Here is a 13,812-nt window from a genome sequence, read left to right as displayed (position 1 = left end):
CAGCTGGTCCATGAGTGATTCTGGAGGGTGAAGTGTGTGTGTGGCAGGGCCTTTCAGAGCCTCGTGTAAGCACTCTCCCACGCATGTGGATCCTTCCTGTATCACACTTGTCACAATGTCCTGAGCATGTTCAATGCTGCCTGCTGGGTTCGCTCGCAGTTGCCCATCTGAGCTGACCTGCAACTTTGCCCACCCACTGATCACACTTTTGATTTGGACAGCATAATGCTAATTCGGTTTTACTTTCACTCCCGCATCTTTTCACTCCCCCAGTCACCTACTTCCTTTCCCCCATCACTGTGGACTCCCTGACATCACCTTCCACCTTCCCTCCGTGACCCACCAGCCACAGCCCTTTTCCTTCAGGGATGTTCTGGGGAAAGTACACGTTCCCTTCCTTCTTGAAAATCCCACCCCTACCTGCATTAATCTTCCCGACCTCCTCCTTTGCACCCCAACAGTCTGTGTCTGCCTCTGAGTCCCCACCAACCATCCTCGCCGCTCCTTCTACTGTTACCATCGAATCCTCACCCTCCCACCCTACCGCCTCACTCTGCTCTCGGTCATCCTCGCCATCCCCTCGTACCATGTCCACCCTCAGTTTGCCCCCAGGAGGCAGTCATGGACCCATCAGAACCCTCCCTTGCATGTTCCCCTGGACATCCCCTCTCCCCTGACTTTCTGGACCCATTCCTACCCTGGAATCCCTTCCTCCCATGGAACCCCTTCCCCCACTTAGACCTCCCACCACCCCCACCGGTCTCCCCACCCTAACACTTAGTCCCTGCCCCTTCTTGACTCCCTCAGAAACCCTTATTCCTTCCTCCAGCTTTACTCCTTCCCCCTTCCCAGCTCCTTCCTCCACGCCTTCCTTCTTCCTCCACCCTTACTCCCCCCACTTCTTGACACTCCTTTCTTCCCCTGGACTCCCTCCCCTCTCCACACTCCTTCATCCTCCTGGACTTCCTGCCCTCTCTGCACTCCTTCCTCTGCCCATACTCCCTCCCTTCGCCGCATTCCTTCCCTCCTCTGACCTCCTCTTATACCTTCAACCCCTCTTACACCTACATCCCCAGTTGCCATCTTCTCCCTCGTTACCCCCTCCTATCCCCATACTGCCTCCGCTCTCCCAACCTCACCCCCCCAACACCTTCTATCCCTCTCCCAACCTCACTCTGCTGATACTTCTTCCTCTCCCAGTCGATCCTAGACCTTCCTCTCTACCCTCCGCGACTATCAACCATTGTGAGCAGACTGTCAACAGTTACTTTCCAACTTCCGTGGGCTGCTTTGCAGCAGGGCCATGTCCATGAGAAACCACCCAGTATGCCATGGATGTTCCTACAGTGTGCAGTTGTTGTTTGGCTCCAGCATCTTCTGCCCCTCGCATATCCGCGATGTGAACAAGGCCCTGGCGGTAAGTCTTGCCTTCTGCTCATCACACTTGTCAAGATATGTTCTGCACCAGCCTGTTTTCCCGCTGATGTGGGTGGAAAATCCAGCGGGGGTGGAAGGAGTCCAGCGGGCTGCCTTAGAATGATATGCTGATGTATTACAATGAGGTTCCCAATATCCGATGGTGGGGAACGCGGCCCGCCATTGACGGGCTGAGTGGACAATCACAAACCTGAATGCACGTGCAATTGTGCAAAATGACATCAAGCATGTGCCCCAACGTCATTGAGCATGTGAGCAATATTGAGGTCAGCAGGTGGTGTGCGGGAGGTCGCGCCATGACCGCCGACAATTAAAGGGCCAATTAAGGCTATATAAAATCCTATTGTCCATGATTTTACATTGTCCGTGCGATTTTGCAGTCATCGCATAGGCAAAATGAGCAGGCAGGCAGCCCGTCTTTAACGAAACCTCATCCAAGGGCAGGATGAAATGTCCGGGGTGAGATATAATAAAAATATAATGTTTCTTGAGTTCTGCTGTCAGGTGCTTGAATGTGTCACATAGACACAGTTTGGTGCATTTTTTTCTTGTCATTTAATCTGTACAGGTCTGCAGCTCCCTGAGGCAGCTCCGTTGCAGGTAGAAACACTTTCCCGCTCCCTCACTTTTGCCGGCGCCTGCCTTCTTCCTGTCCCCTTTGGCAGCGCTGAGGCTTTCTCAGCATCTGTTTCACGCTGGCTGCCCATTAATTGGCCAGCCAGCATGAAATTGCATTCGGGGTCCAATCGAGGGAGGAAGCGCATTTTGCGTCTGCTTCCTGGCCCGCTGACTTGTTGCGCATGCCAAGCATGAAATACAGGCCCAGGTCTTGCTTTTACACTGGCATGGACTGCTTCAGTATCTGAGGATTTGCAAATGGTACTGAACACTGTTCCATCATCAGTGAACATCCCCACTTCTGACCTTATGACGCAGGGAAGCAAATGAAGATGGGTGGGCTGAGGAGACTACCTGAAGATCTCCTCCTGCAATGTCCTGGGGCTGAGAAGACTGACTTCCAAGAAGCACAACCATTTTCCTTTGTGCTTGTGACATGGTTCCAACCAGTGGAGAGTTTTTCCTGATTCCCATCGAGTTCAGTTTTGCTAGGTGTCCTTGATGTCAGACTCGGTTAAATGCTGCTTTGGTGTGAAGGTCAATCACTTACACCTCACCTATTTGGCTCTTTTTTCATGTTTGGACCAAGGCAGTGATGAGGTCTGGAGCCGAGTGGCCCTGGCGGAACCCAAACTGAGAATTGGTGGGATGATTATTTGGTGAGTAGGTGCTGCTTGTTAGCACTGTTGTTGACCTCTTCCATCACTTTGCTGATGGCTGAAAGTAGACTGATGGGCACTAATTGGCAAGATTGGATTTGTCCTGCTTTTTTAGAAAGGACACACCTGAGCAATTTTTCACATTGTCAGATAGATGCCACTGCTTGGAACTGTACTTTGCAAAGAGCACAGCTAGATCCGGAGCACAAGTCTTCAGTATGACAGCTGGGGTTTTGTCAGGGCCCATATCCTTTGCTGAATCTAATGCATTCAGCCGCTTCTTTATATAAATGTATGAAGTTGGAAATGCTAAAATATTATTCTTTGAATTTTTATGGAAATTTGTCTGGTTGATTTCATCATTTCACGACCATAGCCTCAGTTTCTTTACATTATAACAATTTGTTGAATGTTCATCTCAGTAGGTCTGTTTATTGTTATTGATGGCTCCTGCTGTATGGCCACTGTAACTGTTAGACTTCTGAAACATTTCTGAACTGCTCTATTATAACTGTAATGCAGCACTTTCCAAATCATAGGATAGCATATTACATTATGCTTAAAATGCTACACTTTAATTTATACCTTGCAAAACAGTTGCAATATTTAAATATCATAAGGAGTAGTGCATTGTGTATTAGATTTTCTCCTCCTCTCCCTGAATGATGTATTTATTAAAAAGTGTTCCGAGAGAGTGTGTGTGTACTGGTGCCTCACTAACAGCTTATTATCTGTCTGTGGCAGTTTGAATCTGGGATGTATTGCAGAACGATAGGAAATATCATCCTCCATCGCAATGTAAACAGGATCCAATTTTAAAACTAGCACTTCTAGTTTAATCAGGAATGGCAGTCTGTACATATTTCTTCTTTGTGTAGCAAAATGTCATAACAATTTCATTGCTTTTATACTTTCATTGGCGTTATTGGGCACACAGGAAAAATAAAGAACAACTATGAAAACAAGACAGGGGTAAAATGCACTGTCTGCAGGAGCACAGTGCAGAAGTTAACAATTTGACTCATCTTGCCTATACTGACAGGGAGGGCAGGAGGTGAGGGGAAACTTCTTTGTTATGATCTGAAATGGATTGCTTAAAATTTCTGGAGATCTGCCTGGAAATGATCCCTAGCAAGGTAAGTGAAGAATGAGGAGACATTGAAAAATCTGAATTTGGGGCAGGGGAGATGCTGGGAGATCTGAAATATCCTTGTGAGGCCAGGAGGAGCACTGCTGGATCCTCATGGTCCATAAGGAACTGTTAAATTAAAACAAAACATCTCCACTAGGTCTCCTGTTGGGTTTGAGACTGTGTTGACCTTAGTCGAGCTTTTGGTTAAAATTGTGTGTGCGTCCCAGTGGAGTCATTGGGACTCAACTTTGCCACTGAAATGGAGCCCCTACTCTTCTGGGGAGAGAGTACTTCCTGATCTGAATTCAGGCAAGTTAAATTGGCAAGTGCGTAGGAATGCAGAGCAAGCCCACCCTTAAACTGTCCCTACCTCCGCCACCCCAAGACTTGGCTAAAATTAACCCTTAAATATTTAAAAACTTAAATTTCAAAATAGAACAAAAATACAAACTAAATATAAAACACAAAAATGTGCTTATAAGAGTGGTGTTATTCCTCTAAATTCATGGGTCCTGTGAGATGGACCAGCTGACACTTGTTACCCTATAGGCAAGTTGTAGCTTGGTTTTGCTACAGTGGCACAAACACTAACTTGCTGAGATGTAGACAAAATAAATAATGAAAACAGTTGTAAAAGCAGCTCTTGCTGCTCATGAATGTAAAAGCCACTCATAACCTTTATAGATTCTCAGTCAGTGCTTACACTAATATCAATATCAAGTGAGGACAAAGGAAACCCTATTGTGGTTCTGGGAGAGAGGGGAATGGGTGAGGGCAAAAGTGCGGGAAATGGGTCGGACATGTTTGAGGGCCCTGTCAAACACAGTGAGGGGAATCCTCGGCTGAGGAGAAAGGAAGACATGTCAGAAGCACTGTTGTGGAAGGTAGCATCATCAGAACAGAGATGGAGAAACTGGAAGAATGGAATGGGGTCCTTACAGGAGGCAGTGTGTGAGGAAATGTAGTCGAGTTAGCTGTGGGAGTTGGTGGGCTTGAAATGAACATTGGTGGACAGTCTATCACCAGAAGTGGAGACAGAAAAGTCAAGGAAGGGAAGGGAAATGCTAGAGATGGACCATGTGAAGGTGAGAGTGGGGTGGACATTGGAAGCAAAATTGATTAATTTTTCCAGTTCCAGATGATAGCATGAAGCAGCAATGATACAGTCATCGATGTACCAGAAAGGGATTTGTGGGAGGGGCCCTGATTAGGACAGGAACAAGAATGTTCCATATTCCCCACAAAAAGACAAACATAACTAGGGTCCATGCAGGTATCCATGGCCACACCCTTTATTTGGAGTAAGTGAGACAAGCTAAAGGAGAAATTGTTCAAGGCGAGAACAAGTTCAGCCAGGTGGAGGAAAGTGGTAGTGGATGGAGATAATATCCCTTGGCTTAGCTTGTGGTGCTTCATTCAGGCTTGTATTCTGTGCCACACCATAAATAAGTTCACAATTCTGAATGTCTGCCTAACCATCTGAGCCTGTGTTCAGCAAATCTGTCGTGGGTGAACAACTTTGACCAGCAGGTCTCAAAGAAACACTTGGGGCAGAATTTTACATCCCATGGGTGGGTATGTGCCCGACTCGATTGGGCGTGAAATTGCACGATATGATGTTGGGCGAGCGTCCCGATGTTATTGTGCGCTCATGCGATATTTCGCCCAGCAGTCGTGTGCAAAAATCGAAAGCGCATCCGCCGACAATTAAGAGGGCAATAAGCCCATTAATGGCGCAGTTGTCTCCGATTTTTCATGGCCTGTCCAACCTTCCGACTGACGCATGAGCGAATTAGCCAGGCGGCCTTTACGTTTCTCATCAAACCTCATCCAAGGGTGGGATGAAACCTCCATTATGAAATAACATAAAAATAAATATCTGTGGACATTATTTTTATGAGATATATTTTCAGCTGCTTGATTGTGATGCTTTTTTTGCAACTTTTTAAACCTTTATTTCATCATTTGAATGTCTGCAATTCCCCGAGGCAGCTGTCTGTCTTCGGGGAGCTCGCTCGCAGCGCTCAACCGCGCCCATGGTGACATCATCGCCCATCCTCTTCCCACCTCCACCCCGGCAGCGCTGAGCTTTTCAGCTCGCATTTCACACTGGCTGGCTGTTAATTGGCCAGCCAGTGGGAAATTGTGGTCGGGGGCCAATCGCAGTCGGGGTCCATTTCCCGGCCATTCCCAGGCCTGCCGATTGTGTGCACCTGCCAAGTGTAAAATTCAGGCCTTGGAAACTGTATTTTACCATGTAAATTACAAAAAATAGTGATACTAGAAAATGGACATTGGAGGTTGTTTTGTATTATCAGAGCGTATTTGCGATCTGGAACTTCCCTTAAATAATGAACAAAGTATGGATAAATAGCAGCTATAGTATTACAGAAAAAATACGCTATTGTAATTTTTTTACTAAGTGTCTGTCCACTTGTGACTGTAACTGCAAATATGTGAGCGCCGACTTTAATTTTGCAATGTGGAGTGGGGGTTTCAATATTGGGTGGGAAACCCAGAAAAAAGTGCAGTGCATCTGTAGGTGGCTTTTTCGCTCAGCCCTCATTATCATTTTACTTCCATCCCATCAGTAGCAGCAGTCATGATGTGGCCCCACATGACGTGATCTCAACTCCAGTATTGAAATGGACCTTCCAAAGATGTAATTTGAAGGAATTCGGAACTGAAAATAAAGAAGTGCTACACAGTCACAAGATACGCCATGCTTCAGTGATGCCTCACTGAACATACTGCTGGCGCTGTGCAGAATAGGAGAGAGAAATACACTTCTCTAGCAATGGGAAGAAGAAACTGGCTGCTGAGACAAAGGAGGTGTGGTCAGAGATTGTGGAGGAGGTTAGCAGCAGGAGCACGCTGCCATGCTCCTGGATTCAGTGCAGAAAGCATTTTAATGACCTAAGCGGGTCAAGATAGATGAGTACAGTTTGCACATTCACCTACATCCCATTGCGCACATCACTCCTCGCCAACAACACCAGTGAACCTTGACTCAAGCACATGGTCACAGTCCCGTTAAGATGGTGCAACCTGTCCTTTTTGAACTGGTATCCTCTGCCCCAGAAAATCTGATGGCAGGACCTCAAAATCTGTTTGCTCAATGTCATTGGTATCGATGTGTATCGCAACTTCAGACTCACTCCTTTCACCCTGCACACTCTCCGTGATATCATTTAGCCGGACAACAGGGAGGTAACACACCATGCAGGACTCATGATGACCGTTAGTCCCCCTAACTATGGAATGTAATCATGTGCTCCAATCAAATGAGCTTGGATATAAACATGTCTGCCGCCTTAGCTAGGATGACAAATAACTTAGCCTTGGCTTTACAGGGCTGCACTGATCTGCACTAAAATGCTCTCCATCACAGTGGTAGTAGTGAGGTGCAGAGCCATGAGAGCGATGATTGCAAGAAGTGGGGACTCTACTCAAAGCACTTCCACTTCTCACCCCCAGCCCACCTCTCAGTTAGTACCCAGCATGCTGTCTTATGCCCCACTGGCCGATTCTGCCCCTGACTGGGTGCATTTGGAGCAGTCTTTGGCGGGACTCTCATAAGTTCCAAAACCCAGAACACGTCAGCCACGAGCATCTTAAGAGTCAGAATAGGGATCTGAGCAGCCTGCCCCTACCTCTGCTGAAGCCAAATGGGTTACACCAGATAGGGATAGCAGAAAAAGAAAGAGTAATGCTTTTACTTGCTTAATGGAATGCACACAGCTGTCTGAGAAAATGTTATTTTGATAAGTTTTTTATTCTTTATTTAGCTCTTATAAATGTTGTTCTTTAACAACACTATCCCATCCTGTCCATTCTTTGGTGTTGGGTGGTAAGTGGCCTTCTAAGTTATTTGAGGATGAATGTGAAGGCATGAATCAGTGGGGGGAATTTCAAGGGTTAGCTTGTTGACTGCATGTCTGCTTTGTGTCAGTGGCATTGTTGGAAGGACGGAAAAGAATAACTTACATTTTCTAATGACATGAGTGCTCTGGTGTGGGTTAAGAGAATCTTGCATATGTAAGGACATCCCTGACACCCTGGGCTGCACAATATGAATAGCTAGAGGTGCACTGCCCTCGTCATCTCCCTCCTCTTTTTTTTTCTCTGCTTATCCTCCTCTCTAAATAATCCTGAGAGTATCTGAGCTCCTTGCCTTGTCCATACTGTTGACCCAAACCATGTTGCTGTGCAATGTTGTGGAGAGCACACCAAACCACAATGATTCTGGAGACCCTGGCTGAAGTGCACTAAAGTGAGCCTTCAGATCTGTCCAGGCACTTGAACTGGCCTGTACAGTCAGACAGCTGCTTTAATGGCATTCATTTGTTGAGCTTTGTATTGGGGTTTCTGATTGGTGTCATGAGGCAAGGTTGAAGTGGTTATCCATTGCCACCTGGCAGCCCCTGCTTAAGTCTGCTTACATGTTCAAAAAGATCAGGAAGCTTGGATTGCGCAGAAAAATCCCCATCATTGCAGCCCTCTGGGAATCTTGCGCATGCCTGCAGAAACATCTTCTTTTGGTGGTGCACTAGCTGCAAGTTGATGGAATTGAAGCCCTTGCAGTTGCCGAACACTCCTTGATCTGGGTTTCCCTGATTGCCAAGTGTGTGCAACTGATGACACCCTGCACCTGTGGGAAGCCAGCTAGAGCTGCAAAGCCAAGTGCCTGCTCATTCTAACTGGTGTCATGGAAGGCAAAATTGATGTCGCCAGCCCTGGCACACAAGCCATTAGTGAACCGTCCAATGCATTTGTGGGCCACGACAAGGAGATCCTGGATATGTCTCCTGTAGAGCTTTTTATGATTCCAGCTCCAAAATGCTAAGGGCAGAGTCAGAGCTGTCTCTAGGGTACAGCAAATCAGGGTGACCATCCTGTGCCCCGCACATTGACATAAGGGTATCAGATGTAATACTATTCCAAACTAGATAACATCTTTAAAGTGGGCATATAGCGCATAGAGTCCAACCTGCTGGGTAAGTCACTCACTTGCTGTGTTTATTTTCGATCCTGTGCAATTTAAACCCTCCACTTCTTATTTTATTTTTCCTCCAGTACACCTTAGCAACTAACATTTGCTTAATGTTGCAAATGGACAGTCATTTTTTTTTAAGTCGAATTATTTATTGTGTTGTGCCTGTAATTTTTTTAAAAAGTTAAATTAGTGACAATCCTCACTCTGACATTTAGACTGGAATGTTCCAGCCTCCTGTGGTGGGTTCTCCTGCAGTGGGGCCAGTGAGCCACTGAAATCTCCGTTCATATCGACGAGGCTGGCAGATCCAGCTGGCATGAGGGGTTGGAAAATTCCAACCTTAAAGTTTCCTCCAGCTGGGGTGTGGGGTGTGTTAGTAAAAATGTTATAATGGAATCCTATAGAGATCGTGGATTGCTCCTTAACAACAGGAGAGCCAACAATTATGTTCAGCCTTGGAAGCAAGGTGTAGTTTTACATGTGACACTGTTATTGCAGTCAGTAGTGCGGTACCTGCTTGTAACCGAGTATTCAGTAGCTGGGAAGCTGCTGGTGCTCCTTTTCACACACATGTTCAGGGGCCCAGCTGTCAGAGGAAAACTTGTATAAAAATATTACGAGGGCTAACACAGTGTGATTTGCCCCGGGTCCCGCACCCCTTTGGGGATGGCCCTGGGCAGCAGTGACTTTGACAGCCGCTGGAAATGCTTCAGTTCTAACAGGCAGCAGGTTTTTCAAAAGGAGACCGCAGATGTCTGCCACTACCTGACACGATATGACTAGTGTTCAGACATGTCAAGGTAGCTGAGCCTCTGCCTGTAGAGTCTGTTTTGTGGGAAGTGTCTGCTGTGAGCTGCTTCTCTCTGCTGCTCCACTCTCTGCTGTGCAGGTGCTGGTGTGTGACCAGCAGGCTGCTGATGCTCTTGCTGGTACTGTTGCCGTTCATCTTGGTTCAGATCTGTGGTAATTATGGTTTTGTTTAGTATATAATGTACCTTTAAGAATAATGCTTGTTAAGGAAGATCACATGATCTGTAGTAACCAAGAGAAGAGTAGTGTGGGCTATCCCAGTAGCCAGTGTAGAGATAGAGCTAGAGTTAAAAGCACACGTGCAGTTGCTGCTGAGTATGTTGTAAATAAACTTAATGTTTCCACTCAAGAAATGTGTGCAGATCAACTCTATCATTAATAGCAGCAGCTCGGCCACCCTTACAACAAACTGGTGAAGAGGATAAAACAGGATTGATCAGAAGGAATCAAGTTAAAAGAAATCAGCACGTACCTCACCCAGTGATTGTAAGTAGCAAGCTCTGTTAGAATTGAAGAAGTTATCCCTCTCAAAATTCCACAATTTGGGAGAGTTGATCCTTTTGAACCAGCCACAGATGATTGTTCTCATTTCATAGAACGTCTCACATTCTTTTTACAAGTGAACAAGATTATGGGGGAAGAAAAGAGGCGAGCGATCCTCTTGAGTACAGTCTGATTCAAAGTTTGACAGCACCCAGTGCCCCGGATTCAAAAAATTTTGATGAATTGGTGGACTTCATGAAGGGTCACTCCAAGCCCTTAGTCTGATGCAGAGGTTCAGGTTTAATCGCGAAATAAAGCCTCGGATGAGACAATCGCATGTTATGTGGCAAATTTGAAGCAGCTAACGGAACATTGTGAGTTTGGTATGACTCTAAATGATATACTTAGAGATTGTTTAGTGTGTGGTGTGAATGAGCTCACTGTTCAGGAAAGATTATTATCCGAAATGAATCTGGATTTTAAGAAGGCACTAGCACTGGCCATGGAAAGTACAGTAAGAGATTCACAAGCAATACAGGGTACGCAAAATGGCGCCGTCCTCCACACCAGGCACGAAATCCCAGCCAAAAGTGGCACAAAAATTCAAAACTCTGCTGAGGAAATAGACCCCGCTAGCCAAAGAATAAAGGAAAATAACTTAGCAGTGAAATTGAAGAATAATTTTAATAGAGGTGAAAACAAGCAGTCTTTTAGTGATTGGCAGTTTAAAAAAAAAGAATGCTACTATTGTCACAGAAATGGACAGATGATGAGGCAGCGCAAGGAAAGGTTCAAGCAGGCTTGTAAACAAAAGAAGAAGCCCAATGAAATCTACAATGTAGAAGAGCCTGAAACAACAAATTCAGACATTCACTCATTGTTTAACCTGAACGTTGGAAAGACAGAACCAGTGTTTGTTCACAGTGAAAGTAAATGGCAAACCTGTTAGTGTGGAAATGGACATGGGAGCTTCCACTACAATAATTGGGGAGCATTCAAATATCTGAATAATGATGAACATCAATTAAGTTTAGAATAGACAGCTGCCATGCTCAATATATATATTAGTGAAGACATTCAAGTGAAAGAGTAACTGTCCATTGTGGAAGTCAATCAGCACAGTTACCCTTGATGGTGGTACCAGGTGAAGGGATTAAAGGAGGTTAAGTTAGAATGGGCTGAAATTTTCCAGCTGAGAGCAATGGGCTACCAGAGCTACTTTGAAAGTACATCAACATCTTCAAAGATGAACTTGGGAAAATCCAGGGTTTGTAGGCAAAGCTTCATGCGGGTCCGGAAGCAAGCCCTCGCTTCATGAAGGCGAGACCGGTGCCATATGCCCTGTGAGAAAAAGTCGACACTGAACTTAACTGACTAGAGAAACTGGGCGTTATACAACCTGTTCAGATCTCACAATGGGCAGCATCCATAGTCTCTGTCCTTAAACCTAACCAAAATGTCCAAATTTGTGGAGACTACAAACTGGCAGCTAATAAAGTAGCTAAGCTAGACAGGCACTCCATTCCAAAAATCAAAGACCTGTATGCCAAGCTGGCAGGAGGGAAAATGTACACAAAGATTGACATGAGTCATGCTTATCAACAGCTAGAGTTGGATAATGCCTCCCGGGAATTTGTCACAATTAATACCCACAAAGGGTTGTACCAATATATGCGATTGCCTTCCAGTGTCTCCTCTGCTTGTGCCATCTTTCAGAGAACAATAGAAAGCTTACTGCAGGGACTGTCCCAGTTTGTAGTCTATTTAGACAATGTATTAGTGACAAGATTCACTGAAAAAGAGCATTTAGCAAACTTAGAAGAATTCTTAAAAAGTTTCTTGCAAGTTGGAGTGTGTTTAAAAAAGAAAACCACATGTTCCAAGTGAGGGAAGTAATCTATTTGGGTCACCAGATAGATTCACAGGACCTCCACCCGGCTGAAGAGAAAGTGAGAGCCATATGGGAGGTACCTGAACCAAAGAATACCTCAGAGCTCAAATCATTCCTAGGAATGATCAACTATAATTGGCAGTTCTTACCCAATTTGTCTGCAGTGCTGGCCCCCCTGCATTCTCTACTCAAAAAGAACCAACATTGGTCTTGGGAGGTGCCCCAGAAAGAAGCTTTCATAAAGGTGAAACAATTGCTGCACTTGTCCAATCCATTAGTGCATTATGACCAGACAAAAGAATTGGTGCTGACATATGACGCATCTCGGAGTGGGAGCGGTGCTCTCTCTTCGGACGACGAGGGCACGGAGTGACCAATATGTTACATATCAAGAATACTCACCACAGCAGAAAAGGGATACTTGCAGATAGAAAAAGAGGCCTGTCCATCATCTTTGGTATCAACAAATTTCACCAGTACATACACGGCCGCTATTTTACAATTGTTTCAGACCACAAACCATTGCTGGGATTGTTTAGTGAGGACAGGGCTATACCACTCATAGCCTCAGCAAGACTACAACGATGGACTTTAATTCTGGCAGCATATGAATACATTTTCTTACATAGGCCTGGCAATCCACATCAGATGTCCAATCTAAGGTTGCATAAGCAGCATACATACTGATATGATACACCAAACCTCAAAGTACAAAAAGAAAGAGTAGAAATTCACCCTCAACAAAAGCTCTGTGAACAAACCCTTTCCCACCAGCAGGCAAAAAAGCAGCTGGCAATATGGAGTACTTATATGGTTATATCCGTGAGATTGATTCAGTTCCCTCAATTATGGCCATGTACTCACCTTGTTTTCTCTAGGATGCCAGGGGAACCCATGGATCCGACGCTTTTGTCATAAGTGTGTTGAAATAGTGGTCTTATTGACTGAATAACCTATGGTAATTGATAACTTGTCTCTCCCGAGGGAGTTGCATGCATGCAGTCTCACACACTGCAATAAAATACAGAAGTTGGGAATCTGGACATGCTGTCAATTTCACCTGTTTTAACACCCCATCCCACCCCACTCCAAACCCACATGTTCCTGTAGATTAAAATCCACCCCACGGCTTTTCAGTTTAGCCATGGGAAAGAACTTGCTGTATTATTTTATTTACTGAAAAATGGTAAGCACTTTGAATTGACTATTTTATTTCCCATTTTATAGCCTCCTTTCATCAATAACACATCCAACTACATCAGAGACCAAGACGACTGAGTCGTTAGTAACAGGGGAGAATGACACTGACAAGGCAGAACGGAATAGCAAAAAAGTTTGTTTTGTGGTAACTGGAGATGACCAAGAGGATTCGGGCCATGATACAATAAGCAACAGGGATTCTTATAGGTATAATATGCTTTGGATTACTCTTTAATGTAGTTGGACTGAATATTCAGTTTGAAATGAATTCAGAGAAATTAAGAAGAATTAAGCACCATTATTGCAGTTTTCCTTAAAAGCATTTATTTTGGTCACAGTTAGAAGTTTTTCTGTGCCTGTTGCTGTATTTTATGTCCTGATTTGCTTATTTTGAGCCTCATGTTCTGCCTGCTTAAATTTTTTAGGGACACTTGCTGCATCTTTTTGTCCCCAATAACCAAAGCACTCTTATCACCCAAACAGAATAATATTGTGGATATATTGAAAGTGACTTACCTTAGTCTTGAGGTCTGACATCATCTTCCTGTTGCCTTGCCAGCCCTGTGATGCCTGGACACTGCATGCA

General features: G+C 45.0%; 1 protein-coding gene across 3 annotated transcripts in view; it reads left to right on the top strand.

Annotated features, from left to right (window-relative positions):
• Positions 1-13,812, top strand: part of prex2 (phosphatidylinositol-3,4,5-trisphosphate-dependent Rac exchange factor 2) — a 775,268-nt gene that overhangs the window by 482,194 nt on the left and 279,262 nt on the right. For all 3 annotated transcript variants that reach the window (XM_041190559.1, XM_041190558.1, XM_041190560.1), the window contains exon 26: positions 13,254-13,433. In XM_041190559.1, the coding sequence (XP_041046493.1) occupies positions 13,254-13,433 (180 nt within the window). The remainder of the gene's footprint in view (positions 1-13,253; positions 13,434-13,812) is intronic.

The sequence above is a fragment of the Carcharodon carcharias genome, chromosome 6 (genome assembly GCF_017639515.1).
Source record: "Carcharodon carcharias isolate sCarCar2 chromosome 6, sCarCar2.pri, whole genome shotgun sequence".
Classification (NCBI taxonomy): domain Eukaryota; kingdom Metazoa; phylum Chordata; class Chondrichthyes; order Lamniformes; family Lamnidae; genus Carcharodon; species Carcharodon carcharias.
Note: the sequence above shows the minus strand (reverse complement) of the source record. Positions and strands in the feature narration are given on the sequence as shown.